This window comes from Ambystoma mexicanum, chromosome 10 (assembly GCF_040938575.1).
Source record: "Ambystoma mexicanum isolate Mex_15411 chromosome 10, UKY_AmexF1_1, whole genome shotgun sequence".
Taxonomy (NCBI): domain Eukaryota; kingdom Metazoa; phylum Chordata; class Amphibia; order Caudata; family Ambystomatidae; genus Ambystoma; species Ambystoma mexicanum.
In genome coordinates this window covers 1474431814-1474449732 of record NC_090932.1, presented here as the reverse complement: position 1 = coordinate 1474449732, position 17919 = coordinate 1474431814, and the positions used below count along the sequence as shown (strand labels likewise).

General features: G+C 46.8%; 1 protein-coding gene across 4 annotated transcripts in view; it reads left to right on the top strand.

Annotated features, from left to right (window-relative positions):
* Positions 1–17919, top strand: part of CAMKK2 (calcium/calmodulin dependent protein kinase kinase 2) — a 557312-nt gene that overhangs the window by 523274 nt on the left and 16119 nt on the right. For all 4 annotated transcript variants that reach the window (XM_069619567.1, XM_069619565.1, XM_069619566.1 and 1 more), the window contains one exon: positions 2382–2482. In XM_069619567.1, coding sequence (XP_069475668.1) covers positions 2382–2482 — 101 coding nt within the window. The remainder of the gene's footprint in view (positions 1–2381; positions 2483–17919) is intronic.

The window sequence follows — 17919 nt, the reverse complement described above, 5'->3', positions numbered from 1 at the left end:
CAGTCACCGTAGATCCGTGCTGTATTCTGACCTCAAGCGATCAATGTCACCTGAGAGCAGTCACTGTAGATCCATGCTGTATTCTGACCTCAAGCGATCGAAGTCACCTGAGAGCAGGCGCCGTAGATCCATGCTGTATTCAAGCGATCAAAGTCGCTGCTGTATCCTGAACTAAAGCGATCGCTGTCGCCTGAGAGCATCCCCCGTAGATCACCCTCAAGCGATCGCTGTCACCTGAGAACAGTCACCCATAGATCCATGCTGTATTCTGACCTCAAGCGATCGCAGTCACCTGAGAGCAGTCACCGTAGATCCATGCTGTATTCTGACCTCAAGCGATCGATGTCGCCTGAGAGCAGTCACCATAGATCCATGCTGTATTCTGACCTCAAGCGATCGATGACGCCTGAGAGCAGTCACCATAGATCCATGCTGTATTCTGACCTCAAGCGATCGATGACGCCTGAGAGCAGTCACCATAGATCCATGCTGTAGTCTGACCTCAAGCGATTGCTGTCGCCTGAGAGCATCCCCCGTAGATCACCCTCACGCGATCGCTGTCACCTGAGAGCAGTCACCTGTACATCCATGCTGGACTGTATTCTGACCTCAAGCGATCGATGTCGCCTGAGAGCAATCACCGTAGATCCATGCTGTATTCTGACCTCAAGTGATCACAGTCGCCTGAGAGCAGTCACTGTAGATCCGTGCTGTATTCTGACCTCAAGCGATCGCAGTCGCCTGAGAGCAGTCGCCCGTAGATCCATGCTGTATTCTGACCTCAAGCGATCAATGTCGACTGAGAGCAGTCACCGTACATCCATGCTGTATTCTGACCTCAAGAGATCGAAGTCGTCTGAGAGCAGTCACCGTACATCCATGCTGTATTCTGACCTCAAGCGATCAATGTAACCTGAGAGAAGTCACCGTAGATCCATGCTGTATTCTGACCTCACGCGATCGCTGTCGCCTGAGTGCAGTCACCGTACATCCATGCTGTATTCTGACCTCAAGCGATCGATGTCGCCTGAGAGCAATCACCGTAGATCTCTGCTGTATTCTGACCTCAAGTGATTGCAGTCGCCTGAGAGTAGTCACCGTAGATCCGTGCTGTATTCTGACCTCAAGCGATCGCAGTCGCCCATAGATTCATGCTGTATTCTGACCTCAAGCGATCGCTGTCGCCTGAGAGCAGTCGCCCGTAGATCCATGCTGTATTCTGACCTCAAGCGATCAATGTCACCTGAGAGCAGTCACCGTAGATCCATGCTGTACTCTGACCTCAAGCGATTGCTGTCGCCTGAGAGCAGTCACCGTAGATCCATGCTGTATTCTGACCTCAAGCGATCGCTGTCACCTGAGAGCAGTCACCGTAGATCCAACATGGGGATGTACATATATCAGAATACAATAGAGTATCTTCTGTCACAGTCCGTGCTTCTCTTGATTTCCTCGATAGTCACTAAATTAAGACCATGTAGCTCGTGTATGTGGATAATAGTGCTTACAGGTCCAATGGTATGAAACACGTGATGAAGGCACAGTATTATTAAGTAGGCTTGAATGTAATGTGGCATCATTATTTCTCCTCCAACTTTATTTGAAACTTTCTCTCTGGTCACAACACTTTTCATTTAGGAGGTAAAATAATAGTTCACTGCGCTGCATCACATTAAGCGGGATAAATCATGAAACCTTTGCACACGCCCAAACATGAGATCTCCTCTGCCAACACAGCACTTGCAACGGGAACAGTTGGCATGAGGGCCATTTAAAAATAGGCTGCAATGTCAGCTGCATCTAAATGACCCACATGCCACTCTAGCCGCACGAAAGGGGCTCTGCGGCCAAAGTGATGTGCCAAAACAGCCAGCGCCAGAAGGCTTGCACCAAAACATGACCTACCACACATATACATACCTTGCAACCTTTTCTGTGACCAGGGCGGGTGAACTCACAAGATTTCTAATTTGGTAGGGTGGGAGCCTACTGAATCGTATGAACAGATTAGGGACTTGGCGGGTGAGCAAACAGATTCCTTCCACCAAAAAAGCGCGTGAGTTGAGAGGTGTGCATATACATGGACATGTATATGAAATTGGTCTATTCGATCAAAAGTGCTCGACCAAAAATGAAGACTTTATTATAAAAAAAAAATATTTTACATGACGGTATACCAGTAAAAATATATCAGATGTGATAACCGGGACTCAAAATGAAGCTGTAAAAATAAAGAGTGAAAAATAAAGTTTTTTTCAATAAAAGCATGGGAAACAGAAAAAATACAGACATTTTAAATTAAAAAGGAACAATAAATGTATTGTTTTGCTTGTTGGAAATGGAAATTCTGTTCCCCATGCTGCATGTCTATTTCCCTGCAGATCTTGGTGAAGACGATGCTCCGGAAGCGGTCCTTTGGAAACCCATTCGAGGGAAGCAGGAAAGAAGAGCGATGCATGTCGGGCCCTGGGAATTACTCCACGTAAGTGCATGCGCCAGCCACCAGGTGCTCTTGCTTCAGTGCACCATTTCCGATTAGAACAGCCCATCTAAAATGGTAAACTTGTACTCATATCATACAACATATTTGAAGAGTATAGACAAAATAACCTGTTTGCACGGTTTGGCAATAAGATGTGTTGCATTTTTCCCCACTAAGATGTTGTATACTTTTACGTCTTTTCATTTTGAAAAATAAAAACAATTTCAGTCATGCACTTTCTTCTTGTACATTCTCACTTCACATTCCCCCCTAATTCTAGAAAAAGCAAGTCAGGAAATGTGAACTATTGCATCGGTCCTAGCTGTCAAAGGTAACCCGTCATTAACTGGAGATGTCGAATACGTGTTATTTCCAATGCCTGCGACTCTATGATTTCTCAAGCGTGTGCTGCAACATGTGATTCTTCTCCTTCTTCTTAATTATCGAATGCGTGGGCGGACCCACGCAGGCGCTTCCCCATCCTAAAGGATGATGTGCACCAACCCCACCAATCAACACACAGGCCACACTTCCACACAAACCACCAGCTACCCAACCACAAACAACCACACCCCCCAAACCAACACCACCAGCCACCCCACCGCAAACACACACCCCTCACCACTCAAAACACCACCCAGCGAGCACCGGAGACCGGCGCGCAGACCCGCGAGACCCCAGCCCGTACGCCTACACATGCGCTTCAGGCGAGGCACCGCGCGCCGCCGCCCACCCACTGCGACCAACCCGAGCGACACCCACACTTCCACACAAACCACCAGCCACCAAACCACAAACAACCACTACCCCCAATTCAACACCACCAGCCACCCTACCGCAAACAACCACACCCCACCAGTCCACACCAACAGTCACAACACCCCAAACTTACACCACCCAGCGAGCCCGGAGACTGGCGCGCAAACCCGCGAGACCCCAGCCCGTACGCCTACACATGCGCTTCAGGTGAGGCACCGCGCGCTGCCACCCACCCACCGCGACCAACCCGAGCGACACCCACACTTCCACACGAACCTCCAGCCACCAAACCACAAACAACCACTACCCCCAATTCAACACCACCAGCCACCCTACCGCAAACAACCACACCCCACCAATCCACTCCAACAGTCACAACACCACAAACTCACACCAGCCAGCGAGCCCGGAGACCGGCGCGCAGACCCGCGAGACCCCAGCCCGTACGCCTACACATGCGCTTCAGGCGAAGCACCGCGCGCCGCCGCCCACCCACCGCGACCAACCCGAGCGACACCCACACTCCCACACGAACCTCCAGCCACCTAACCACAAACAACCACCACCCCCAATTCCACACCACCAGCCACCCAACCGCAAACAAACACACCCCACCAATCCACACCAACAGCTACCCTACCGCAAACAAACGCCCCCCACCAACACACACCACGTCCCCAGCTCCGCCAACTACCCGCCACTTCCAAACGCATCCGCCATCCGCGTAACACCTCTCAACAGCCCAACACACAGAACTCCGCTCCAACCCCAACTCCCGCCCCAAACGTAGAACCAGTTCTCCAACATGTGATTCAATGCAAGAGAAGGTTTTGGATTGGGCTGGGGCGGGCACTCGGCTCTGCTCCGCGTTTCTGATTGGCCGCTAAAGCTGCAACACGTGATTCAATGCAAGAGAAGTTTTTGGTTGGGCTGGGGCGGGCACTCAGCTCTGCTCTGCGTTTCTGATTGGCCGCTAAAGCTGCAACACGCGATTCAATGCAAGAGAAGTTTTTGGTTGGGCTGGGGCAGGCACTCAGCTCTGCTCCGCGTTTCTGATTGGCCGCTAAAGCTGCAACACGTGATTCAATGCAAGAGAAGCTTTTGGTTGGGCTGGGGCGGCCACTTAGCTCTGCTGCGCGTTTCTGATTGGCCGCTAAAGCTGCAACATGGGATTCAATGCAAGAGAAACTTTTGGTTGGACTGGGACTGGCACACAGCTCTGCCCCACGTTTCTGATTGGCTGCTAAAACACTCTTTCGGGATGGTGCATTCTGCTGAAGAGATTAGTGCAGCGAGATAGTCACTGTTTCCTGGAGATTAAACCCAGCACAATCATCACGTGCCATCAAAGTAGTGTAGAGAGGGCAGTGTTTCTTCAGCACAAGGGCTGCGCCACCAACGTGACAATTAAGGGATCTCCACACCTTTTCTGTGTTAGCAAAAGGCCAATTTGGCTGTAGTTGGCTCTGTCCATGAAACCCTCATTTTTATTGAATAGCTGTGATTAGATGGGCATCTCTCTGGCCATCAGTCACGTGACAATCGACTGGTATCATATTCGCCGAACCGAGAAAGAACCAATGGCTTTGGGACCAGTAACGGAGGCAGCTTTTGGTGCAGAAAGGCGGGTTGGGGGGGTGTAATAGGGCGCCAGAGGGAGGCTGCAGGGCGCACTGGGCACCAGGGAGGAAGTCAGGCGGGGAGGGGTGGGGCTGTGGGGGGGCTTTGGGCTTCCACTCCTCCTGCACCCGCCAGTGATTGGGACCCTTAAACCGTATGGCAGGGTCTGCTGCTGTCGCCTATATAACCCGGCTTTCAGTTATACACTAATCCACAACACGCAGTCTATGCCCTAGAGGAACACATTCTTCCCACCCCTTAGTTGCATCCATGTGTGTGGCATCCATGTACACTGCCTTATGAGCCCCCTTCTCATTTAGCCAAGGCTATCACCATTAAATGATGCTATCCACTCACAAAAGCCCAGGTAGTGTCACGTGATACCTTTCCAGAAGAGCAGCGGCCCTGGGGGTCCTGAGCATTTCTAGGGTATTGGAGGCTGCATTTCAGCACAGCTATTATAGAAGTGGTCAAGGAAAATGGAATTGGATTTCTAAATAGAACACATTTTTTGCCTAGATCTTTTTAATTGCAACTTGAGGTCAACTTGATTCACAAACAGTGATACCTAAACTTGGGCTATTTAAAAAACAAAGCGCAATTTCCATGCATTTCACGAAAACGTATAGGCATTTTAAAAACCTGTACACATTCTCTCAGAAACATAGTATTAAAAATGAGGTAAACATATGTAGGGGAACGAGACAGGGATGCCCCTTTTCACCCATCCATTTCGCCCTCACTATCGAACGGTAGCAGCTGCAGTTAGAGCTGAACAAGACCTCAGAGGTATAAAAATTGCCGGTGCATATCAAGCCATCTCATTGTATGCCGACGATGTACTATTATACATAAGAGAACCGGAAAAGAACCTTTCCCCCATTTTGGAGGTGATCGCCAAATTCACAACACACTCAGGCTATAACATCAACATGGCTAAATCCGAGATCTTCCCACTGACAAGAGCTACTACTTGTCCTACAAACACCCAGGGTTTGGCATGGGCCCCCGATCACATTCGGTACCTGGGAATCCTGGTTTCTCACGATAAGACCTCTCTGTACATAGATAACTATGAATCCACGTTACAAACCATTTACCCTAAACTCCAAACTTGGTCCAAACTTCCCATATCCCTTGCCAGCCGGATAGCAGTCCTTAAAATGACAGTACTCCCTAAGCTCCTATACATATTCTGTAACGTGCCTATATGGCCCGGCAAGCTCTTCTTTGATAATCTGCATTCCATGGCCACCACCTTTGTGTGGAATGGTGGCGCAAATAGATTGAAATGGAATAAATTGGTCGAACCCTACGACATGGGTGGCTTCGCCACCCCGGATTTTGAGCTATACTATTATGTGGCACAGGCTCATTACGCAAAGTTCTGGCAGGACCCGTTGGACAAAAAAACGCCACACATACCTATTGAGCGCCATTCGGTCCGCCAACGGACTTGAGATCCATTATATTCACGAAGGCACATAGGGATGATTGCAAGTTTGACCCAGCTTCCTGTACAGTGGCAGCATGGGCTGCAATAAGCAAACGTCTCGATATAGTCTGCCCTTATGATTCCCAAGCCCCTCTCTGGAATTTCCCAGGCATCCAACCGACATACGATGCTGACATCCAGAAAACCTGGCTGCCTGACTATGTATTCACGATGAAATATATGTTCCCTAACGGTAAATTTGTTACTCCGGAAGACTTTGCAAACTCAGTGGGGAACAGCCAACTAGCCACCTTACAATATCACCGTATGAAAGCTGCGTTCAGAGCTAGGTGGCCAACATTCCCAGATGAACCTCCCGAACATGCATGCTATCAGTCATTGTATTCCCAGGCGGGCACTGGGGTGTCCAAATTATACAATATTGTGCAAGCGCATACGAAATCCACAAATACCATCAAGGCATCTTGGGAAAAAGATATGAACACTGCTATTGATGCAGGGCAGTGGTCTAGATACTGTCTCCTATCCAAAAAGACCTCACTTAATGCTGGCCTAAGATTAATACAATTTAAGGTTTCGAATAGGTTACATTTTACCCCGGCCAAAATGGCAAAGTTCTACAGAACCATCCCCGATAACTGCCCGAAATGCCATTCGTTTCATATGTATTGGGCATGTCCCCAGATAGCGCGCTTCTGGCTTGCAGTGGCCAATATCCTTGAGGACATAACTCAAATTCCTGCACACCTTAGTCCACCTAAATACCTTTTTGGCGACATTGGTAAGGTCCCGGAAAAAACTAGGAGACTGTTTAACGTCGCCTGCGCAGTAGCAAAGAAATGCATCCTGCAGAAATGGAAAAGCGGTCAGGCTCCAACAGCAGAACAATTCCTAACAACCCTTACCTATGTAAATGAATGTGAAGAAAATTACGTCGGCATGATACCTGCTCCATGTAAACCAAAAGACATTTGGGCCCTGTTCAGGGCATACTTAGACAAAACTTCCATGGACGATGATAACTCTGATAATGAAAGTGTGGATGCTACTCTGTGCCATGTGACACGCCTAATGTGACGTCAATCTTTGTGAATATGTAAAAACATGTACTTGATGTAAAAGTTGCGGAGGGAAGTTGGGTTGTCCTTTGTGTGTTGTGATCCTAATTGCTGTTATTATGAGACATGCTGAGTGTACTGTGACACGCAAATCAAAAATAAAGTTCTTAAAAAAAAAATGAGCTAAACGATACCAATTGCCCTTTTTATCCTCATTTGTTTTATTAACGTCCTTAAAGTCATAAATATGCCTTTTTCCCCCATTTACATTTCAGCTGACTTTGTCCTATGGATGAGACTCTGTCTTAATGCCACTGTTAGATTCTATCATGCCACAGCCAACTGGCATCAGGAGCCCATTGTAAGTGCCGCCTGCCATTTCTTATTGGTAGGTGGTATTTACATTTCTGCTGATATCTTCTCTGTCTTAATGCCACTGTTAGATTCTATCATGCCACAGCCAACTGGCATCAGGAGCCCATTGTAAGTTGCCGCCTTCCATTTGTAATTGGTAAGCGGTATTTACATTTCAGCTGATATCTTCTCTGTCTTAATGCCACTGTTAGATTCTATCATGCCACAGCCAACTGGCATCAGGAGCCCATTGCAAGTGCCGCCTGCCATTTCTTATTGGTAGGTGGTATTTACATTTCAGGTGATATCTTCCCTGTCTTAATGCCACTGTTAGATTCTATCATGCCACAGCCAACTGGCATCAGGAGCCCATTGTAAGTGCCGCCTGCCATTTGTAATTGGTAAGCGGTATTTACATTTCAGCTGATATCTTCTCTGTCTTAATGCCACTGTTAGATTCTATTATGCCACAGCCAACTGGCATCAGGAGCCCATTGTAAGTGCCACCTGCCATTTCTTATTGGTAGGTGGTATTTACATTTCAGCTGATATCTTCTCTGTCTTAATGCCACTGTTAGATTCTATCATGCCACAGCCAATTGGCATCAGGAGCCCATTGTAAGTTGCCGCCTGCCATTTGTAATTGGTAAGCGGTATTTACATTTCAGCTGATATCTTCTCTGTCTTAATGCCACTGTTAGATTCTATCATGCCACAGTCAACTGGCATCAGGAGCCCATTGTAAGTGCCGCCTGCCATTTGTAATTGGTAAGCGGTATTTACATTTCAGCTGATATCTTCTCTGTCTTAATGCCACTGTTAGATTCTATTATGCCACAGCCAACTGGCATCAGGAGCCCATTGTAAGTGCCGCCTGCCATTTCTTATTGGTAGGTGGTATTTACATTTCAGCTGATATCTTCTCTGTCTTAATGCCACTGTTAGATTCTATCATGCCACAGCCAATTGGCATCAGGAGCCCATTGTAAGTGCCGCCTGCCATTTCCTATTGGTAGGTGGTATTTACATTTCAGCTGATATCTTCTCTGTCTTAATGCCACTGTTAGATTCTATCATGCCACCGCCAATTGGCATCAGGAGCCCATTGTAAGTGCCGCCTGCCATTTGTAATTGGTAGGCAGTATTTACATTTCAGCTGATATCTTCTCTGCCTTAATGCCACTGTTAGATTCTATTATGCCACAGCCAACTGGCATCAGGAGCCCATTGTAAGGGCCGCCTGCCATTTCTTATTGGTAGGTGGTATTTACATTTCAGCTGATATCTTCTCTGTCTTAATGCCACTGTTAGATTCTATCATGCCACAGCCAATTAGCATCAGGAGCCCATTGTAAGTGCCGCCTGCCATTTATAATTGGTAGGTGGTATTTACATTCAGTGCAACACAAAGTGTGAAACAAAGGTGCTGTTTTGACACCTTTATTTGGAACTTTGCCTAGTGCCTGAGGGAAAATGCATGGTGGGGACACTACAGCGCGTGAATGCAAATGGAAGTCGGCCTCTCGATGCAATTACCACTTTTTAGACAATGAGTACCAAGACGTTTTGCCACAGGGAGTACTGCAAGCCCAAATGTCGCATTAGCTTTCACTAATATTTACAATATTGAATGGATACCAACAAAAGCCCATAGAATACCCAGAGCAAACAGTCAAAGACCCAACATCCGAGGGAGAGACTTTCAGAAACCTTGACATTGGAAGAAGACCATGTCATCTTGCTAAAATGTGCAGTGTTACTCAGGTAGTCCCTTCCTTTCCTCTTCCAGGACACAGTCTGTTATCATTTTTAGGTGTCCGTCTCACAGCCTCGAGGGCTGAATTCGCACCAGAATTTCACCATTACCACGGATGTAAATCGTTCCAATTTTGATCCAGTCTGTGTGAATTTGGTTTGAGGTCCCATTATGAAAGACTTTGGCCTTTGGGGAACGGAAGTGGACACCGTGGATACATCAGGTGGCCATTAGCAGCTCGTATTTAATCCTACGTACATTCTGCACTCAGCTGGGGTTGAGATGGATGTTCAGGCCACTAGCCACCGTCTCTGCGTTACCAGGCAAATGTGGAATGGACCACAGGAACCTCTGTGGAAAACAGGCCACCAAGGGGGATCCATGAATGATGATGGAGAAATCACTTATGGCCTCACTTTGTTATTGATCAAGAAAGCAAGACAGGCCCGTTCCTCTTAAAGGCTGCCTATGCTGTAGACGAATCTGTGACATGTGCAGCCATCTTCCCGGCCTTTCACAGGAACCAGCCTCTCTTGAAATCTCTCATTATTATTCCTGCAGACCAGTCACACTCTGGGATCTGACTGCCTGTCCTTTCACAATGATGACCAGATGGACAGGGGAATGACAACTTTGAAGGCAAAGATTTCCGGTTGGTAGAGGGTTTTTGTAGACTGTTCATACAGAATCAAGCTTTTGATTTGCCCGGTAATTGGCAAAATTAGATCATTCAAAGCTACTTCTTTTAAAACTTGTTTTGCCACAGAGAAGACCCATAAAAATAAAAATTGAGCACAATGTACTTTAGATCCCCAGAGGTAATCGATTTCCCCCTGCCAGACTACAAAGTAATATTCTTTGAAGGCGCGCGCTGAACAAAGCCCTATCTGCTTTCATAATTGGCAACCATGAAAATTTGATGATCCACAAGGGAGGGATTAAGGAGAGCATTCCGTTGTCCCTGCAAAATGAAACAAATGGGTTTCTAAGGCAACAGTGAACAGGCTTCACACTTTGGCAGATTTATGTTTCGACATCAATTAAGCGTTCTCATAAAGTGAATCACATGTTATCGCACGCCAAGATGTTCTCTTCTCCGAGCGAGCGAGTGGCGACCTACCCGTTCTCTCTATGGCTGCATGCCGGGAGTGATAGTATGCGGCCTGTTTGCTGACATTACAAGGAATGCATCTGCCTGATTGCCTAATCACATGTGGCATGAGCGCTTCCATTAATAATCTTTGCCGCTTTCCACTCCTCGCCTTGCCGCACGCACCGTCGGTCAGCTGGTCTTCCACCATGACTCCTGGAGCAGGTACATTTGTCACTGGAGGCGAAAATACTTAACTTTGCCACTTCGGATGGCTTAAAAATGCTCAGATTCTCTTACATAGTGTGAATGCTGTGCCCTTCATTCAATAGGTTATTGTTATTCTTTTTCAAATGGTCGCAAAATAAGCAGCAATTGGATGAACATCATACAAGGATATTGTCGCAGTGTTTACTCCATGAAGCATTTCTATGGGTTTAGGATGAGAAGGATGTCCCGGAGGGGGAGTGAGGGGACAACCAGGATCCAGGACATGGTTTTCCCTTTCAGCAGTGGTTGGATGCTGCCAAGTTGATGTGCTGTTTACACAGGGGGCAACCCCCTTCACCCAGCCTGAAGGCGGTAACGGGCTCCAAGGAATAGCACGTTAGAGGCAGGTTTGTTCAGTGGACATGTGTATATATAGTTGAAAAGATGGCAGGAGACATTTTCAGAGTGTCGCTTGGTTAGATGGTCTTTAGAAAGAGAAATTGTTAATAAGAACGTTGCTGGATTGAGGCTTTGGTAAGCAGTATTAAGAATTGAACACCCGTGTTCGAACCATGTGCCTGGTTGCCTAGTTACGAGTAGCCCCAGGAAAGGAACAGTCAAATGGCTATCTTAATTTCAAGTGACTGTCAGTCCCTGAGGAACTTTGCAAAAAGTTACCTGCTAAGATTTGCAGGTGTTGCGAAAGTGGGGTGACCCATGAATGTTTGCATCTCACTCTTAGCTTCTATATCCGTGAATCGTTGTACTCTTGGCCAACGCAAACCCCTTGATAGAAATAGTAAAAATACTATGCATAAAGCATTATGGTCCTAGAGATAGATTTATTTACTGGTTCTATTGGAAGCAGGCTGGCCGAGAAATAGCAAAAAACATGTTTATCCCATGCAGACCAAGTTGTAGAAGAGACACAATACTATTAGTAGCACCAGGGTCACCTATAGGGGCAAATGAACCAAAAAATATATTTCTAGTGCTTGCGGTCAGTGTGCTAGAAATATTTAGTTTCTTTTTCCAGCACTGGCAGGGGATCATTGTAGAAGAAACTTTGTTGGTATTCCTACCATAAGACCTGTCAAGTTGGAAATAGTGTCTTTCATGATTTCCAATGTGATGCTTGCCCATGTTAAATAAGATATTTCTGGTGGGGCGGCTTGACAACATGCCATACTGCACTGCAGGGCAGCAAACAACATGTAGGGGCAATGCAGCGGTTGACAACCTGCCACCCAATTATCGTCCTCCTGGATGGACAAATTCAAACTACTCGCAGCAAAAGTTCAGGGATCCAGTGAACCTCGAATCACCCGTAATTGGAATGATTCTGAGTCCATGGAACAACGTTCTCTCAGGAGTAGTGGCCCGTAGGAGGCCTTAGAGGTGAAGAATGAGAGGTGTGTGCTCATGAAGGGCCATGCAGTGTGAGGTGTAGGTGAGGCTGAGTGACAACCCAATGGCCAGGCTGCTCGAAAGTGACCGGAAGAAGTGGGAGGAGCCTGTGCGACTTCTGCACAGGGGAATAAACAGCACAGCATTAGCATATGAACAGGATGTTCCACCCCCAGATACAAAACGTCAAGGAACGACTGAAACCGGACCAAAAGTCTGAGAGAGTAAAAATGAAAACATAGACTATACACTGAACAGGGGCACATCAAGACCTACATTCCGGGGTGGTCTAACTGGTGATGGGAGGGACCACTTCAGAAACTGAGCAGGGTAAACTTGAGGATCCACCCTCTGTGTTCTACCCCAAGGGCTGTCTGATGTGGGGGACAAGTATCAAATGGTGGCAGCCCAGCATTACACAGAAACGCACGCACGCACGCACGCACGCACACACACACACACACACATTCACTCACTCATTTAAACATCCCATTCACCATACACTCTCTCATTTCTCTCATTTACTTGTGAACCCAACCCCCATATATCATACACTCATTCACAATTCACATATACATTACATACTAGTGGGGTACCGAATAGTAGATTTAGGTATTCGGCTGAATACCAAATAGTTGGACAAGTATTTGTCAGGAGCTGAATACGGACCCGAATAGTTGCCTTTTTAATAAATAAAGTTATGTAGACAAGAAAAACACGTTGTAAATTAAAAACATACTTTAAAATATGTATATCTATTCTTAATTCCATTTCTTTTATTTGTTGCCTACTAGCAGAGAAGAAACTGTTCAATAACAGCAGTGTTTGTATTCGTGTGCATTCATAGGTGTCACTTGTTGGGCAGGGCTGAGTAACTAAGACTAGCCCAGAGGTATATTGTTCATGTATGCAATCACTGTGAGGGGCGACTGGGATGTGTCTACTTGTAATTTGAAATGCTCATTTTGGCCCTGCCCATCTTTAGAGTTCTGGCTCCAAGAAGGCACTGAAAAACAAAAGGCGTGATTTCATCAATTAGCACCCTGCTGCCTGCTGAAGTGCTACCCAATACAAACCTGTGGAATGCTAAAACCTACTTTTGATAAATGTCTTTTCATTAATAGATACTATTTTATATTTTTATGGGTTGGGGTATGTTTGTGGGGTTTTGGGGTAAAAGACACATGACAAAACTATATAGGGAATGCTGAGTCCTCCATGGCTCTTGGCTGACCCTAAAGGGAAGTGAGTTTTAGATATGTAATTGGCATGTGCATGTTTATTTTGCTTATTTGTTTCACTTGTACATCAATTTGGTCCAATGTTTCTAAGTTGTAAACTCGTGTCTCCTCTTCTTTATTACACAAGTATCCCTGTTTTTTTTATCTCTCTAATATTTGGAGGAATATTTCTGCAGCCGCCGACGGGGACAGTTTCGTTAAACAAATATATCCATGTATTTTAGTAACATCTATCACTTTTGCTCAATTTAAAGGGACTCATTTTGGCAATATGAGAAATTTGGAGACCAAGAATTGTGACCTATGTTTCAATATTACAAGCACATCTCTGCCACAGGAACACTCCCCACTGAGCCATCTTACTTTCTTTATAACCTTGGCCTGCAAGTTGAATACAGTTCTTTGCTGCATGTTCACTACCTCCCGGGGTTTGGAACTTACAGGGATCTCTGTAAGAGCTATATTAATCCACTTAGTTATATTATTTGGATTGGGAATTGGTGGGATTGGAACCTGCAACTTTCAGCTTTCTCACACAGGTCGACAGCAAATCAATATGCGTCTAAAGAAAATGTAATGTGTAAATAGTGACTTCATTAACTATTGTACCAGCTCAATGGTTTTCAACAGAAAAATGCAGGGGAGAGCAGAGATATATTCAAAATATTGAGAGATTTGCTTCAGCTCACCCCTCACCTCCCCAGCAAACCATCAGCTGAAAGTCTGTCTGTGCAGCACATGAAGGGCAGGGAGTTTGCTTGCACTTTCTCACCTCTGCTCTGCCTGCATTCAATCAAAAAATTGACAGCAGCATTTGTTTAGACACTTTTAAAGCATAAACATGACTTGCTTGAAATGAGTCCAGGTACAAAGACAAAGCACCACTTACACCCCTATTCACTGGCGTAACAGGGGCCCCCGCATCCCCCGTAGTGCGGGCGGCCCTGTCAGCACATGGCCTCGGAGGGGGCCCCACTTGAAAAGAAAAAGATCTTTTTTTCTCCAAAAAAAAGTTTCTTTGTGAATTCACTCTGCATTCATAAAGAAATGTATTTCTGCAACAGAAATAATTTCTTATGAAGGCAGAGTGACTACAAGCCTACAAAAAGAAACATTATTTTTGAAGTCCGAAGCCCCCCCCGACCATGACATGGAACACCCTAGGCTGGAGGCCTCCATGTCATGGGGTGGGTGGGGGACGGCCTTATGACTTCAAAAATAAAGTTTCTTTTTGAAGTCACTCTGACTTCATAAAGAAATTATTTCCGTTATGGTTCAGTCCTTAACTGAATAATTTCTTAATGAAGTTAGAGTGACTTCAAAAAGAAACAATGGGGCTCATTCTGACCATGCCAGTCCGGAAACAACGGTGCTGGTAAGCTTACCGGCACCGTTGTTTCAGGACCGGCATATTACAGGTCTACCTGCTGGAGCCACCGTGCCCAACAGGTCTGACTCTGCCGGGCACAGCGGCCACGGTAGGCAGACCTGTCATGGAAGCACCGGCACCATTAACAACAGTGCGAGTGCTTCTGTGTCACCATTCCCATTAAGTCCTATGGGACTCCATAGGAATGGGGATTACTGAAATTACCAGCGCCTGACTTCCCAGTGGCAGGACTTGGAATAGCCCGGTGGCACCGGTAAGTCCGGCACTGGTCATTTTTTACGGGTCCAGCGGCAACCTGCCGGACCCACAATGAGCCCCAATTTCAATTTTTAAAGTAATAGGGCTCCCCTCAACCCCATGACATGTGCGTGTGTGTGTGAATGGTGAAAGGGTGCACGCTTAAATGTATAGGTGGCTGCCTGTGTGAGTGTATGGTGAAAGGGTGCACACAAATGTATGGGTGGCTGCCTGGGTGTGCCTGTGTGGTTAAAGGGTGCACACTTAAATGTATAGGTGACTGCCTATGTGAGTGTATGGTGAAAGGGTGCACACTTAAATGTATGGGTGGGTGCCTGTATGGTGAAAGGGTGCACACTTAAATGTATGGATGGCTGGGTGTGTATATGGTGAATGGTGTGTGTGCTTGTGTACAGGGGCACAACAAAATCTGCATTTTGGGGGGCTAACCCTTCAAATGTTGGAGAGGCACTAACTTCACTGGCGGTGGGGAGGGGCAACCTTATTTGTGTGTGGGGCATCTAACTTCTTTACACATTTTAATGAGACTATTCTAGTGCAGCTTCAATGTAACAAGCAGTTAACTCTCTCCTTTAAGTCTCCTACTCCCTCTCTACTCTTCCAATCACTTCCCTAGCATGCAAGTACTATACCCATATCGCGATTTCAAATGCCTAAAAATTGTGGCATTTAAATGCAGGTACTAACAGTGAAATGCTTTATGTTGGTAATTGCTGGGCCCTTATTAACAGCAAAACCCAGGTGCCGTTTAACATCTGTGTCCTGTTCTGTCCGGCAACTGGTCTAAAGGTCATCCAGGTCGAGTTAACATAGCCCAAAATTTCAGGGGGTTGTGCTGAAGCCCAGTCAACTCAATGGTGTTGCACCACTACTTGTGTTTAATGCCTTGATTACTCCTAGCCCTATTCTTCCTCGTCCCAGTACTTATGTATGAGGCAGTACTTGTGTATGAGGCACTATGCCTCATACACAAGTACGTATGAGGCACTATGCCTCATACACAAGTACAGGGATGAGGTAGAGGTATATGGAGGTAATGCCTGACCTAGCTACCTATAATCTTCATTACTCCTAGTCCCACTCTTCCTCATCCCATTGCTTACCTATGAGGCAAGGAGCCTCATACGTAAGCTCTTGGACAAGGAAGAGGGACGTGGAGGTAATTCTTGGCTAAGGAGCTGATTTTGGAGGTTGGGGTAGGGGGTGGGAGGGAGAGAGGATGTGTGGGGGGTGGGATTGTGCGATAAATCGTAATGGTTGTCCACGTTCAGGCTAAGCAGGCATGATATGTGGTATTAGTGGCTAGAGAGGCATTTTGGTGCAGCCAGTCTAGTCATTCCCCAGTTTTGTGCGACTTTCTTTTAACTGGAAATTTCTGATAAAGCGGTACTGCTAAGTGTAATTACCTGGCTAGATTGGCATTTGGGTGCTGCCAGTGTAGCCATTTCTTACTGCAGCATTGTATATTTTTCTGGGCATCTGTGATAAAATTATATAAGTCATTTATAACGCACCTGTGCACAAGTGTTTCTATGTGCAACAAGACAAGGGAGGGAAGATAGAGGGAGGACAAGACAAACAATCTCACTAGGCCTTGTGTCATTGCGAGAACTAGAAGTTCAAGGGGAAAGGGAGGGGGGAAGTGCAAGGGAGAGGGGAGAGTAAAACAGGGCTGCAATGCTTTGAGTAAGTGCAGCCAGGGCAGCGCGGCTATGGGTAGTGCAAGGAGAAAAAGGGGCTGCAGGGTTACAGTTACAGCCCCTAAGTGCATTGTAGGCAAAGAGACAGTGCAAGGGTGACTGATCAAGAAAAAGCCTGGACTCGGAGGGACTCTGAGGGTATCTAAGCAACGGGTCGGTACAGCAGACAGGTAGGTCAGCAGGGGAGGGAGAGGGAGATAGCAGAGGAGAACACGTTTTGAGCTGCTTTCGAATCTTCAGATAGCCCGGCTCAAGTTTGAAGGGGCAGGGAGGCCATTCCAGAGGGAGGCACCAGCAGAGGAGAGAGATCTATCCCCCACTCTCTGTCTGGAGAAGCGTCTAACCCTTAGAGAGTTGGAGGTAGCTGAGCGAAGGGCTTGAGAAGGAAGGTATTATGGAAGAGAGCGTTGGATGTAGTGCGGGCCCTGGCCCCAGAAAGCCTTGTTGACAATGCATAGGGTCTTGAACTTGATCCTTGCAGTCACCGGGAGCCAATGGAGAGATTTTAGGGCTGGAGAGATACGATCCCTGGGCTTGAGGCTAAGGATAAGTCCTGCAGTCCTGTTCTGGATTAGTTGCAGGTGACAAAGAGTAGAGGAAGGCAGGTTGAGAAAGAGACTGTTGCAGTAGTCCACCCTAGAGAGAACCAGGGCTCTGGAGACAATGATTTTCTGGTGGAAAGTGAGAAAGGGAAGAGTCAATTTGAGGAGGAGCAGCTGGTAGTGGAAATTCTTGGCGACATCCGTGATGTGAGGAGAGAAAGAGAGAGTGGCATAGAAGATGACACCAAGGTTTTTTGCATCATAGGAAGGCGAAGGAAGAGGGCCCAAGGCAGACGGCCAGAGTGAGAGAGGGAAAGCAGGTGCCGGGGTCCCAATGAGAAGGATCTCCGTCTTACTGGCGTTAAGGCAGAGATCGTTGGAGGCACACCAATCCTGAATCGTGGATAGACAGACAGGAATGAGCGAGAGAGGAGAGGAGGCTGACGGGAGCCTGAAGAAAAGCTGAGTCATCCGCATAACACTAAAAGTTAGAGGACAAGGTAGAGGTCAAGTGGGCCAAAGGGGCCAAGTAGAGGTTGGAAAACCAGTGTGAGAGGATAGAGTCCTGGGGAACGCCACAGGTAGAGAGAGGTGGC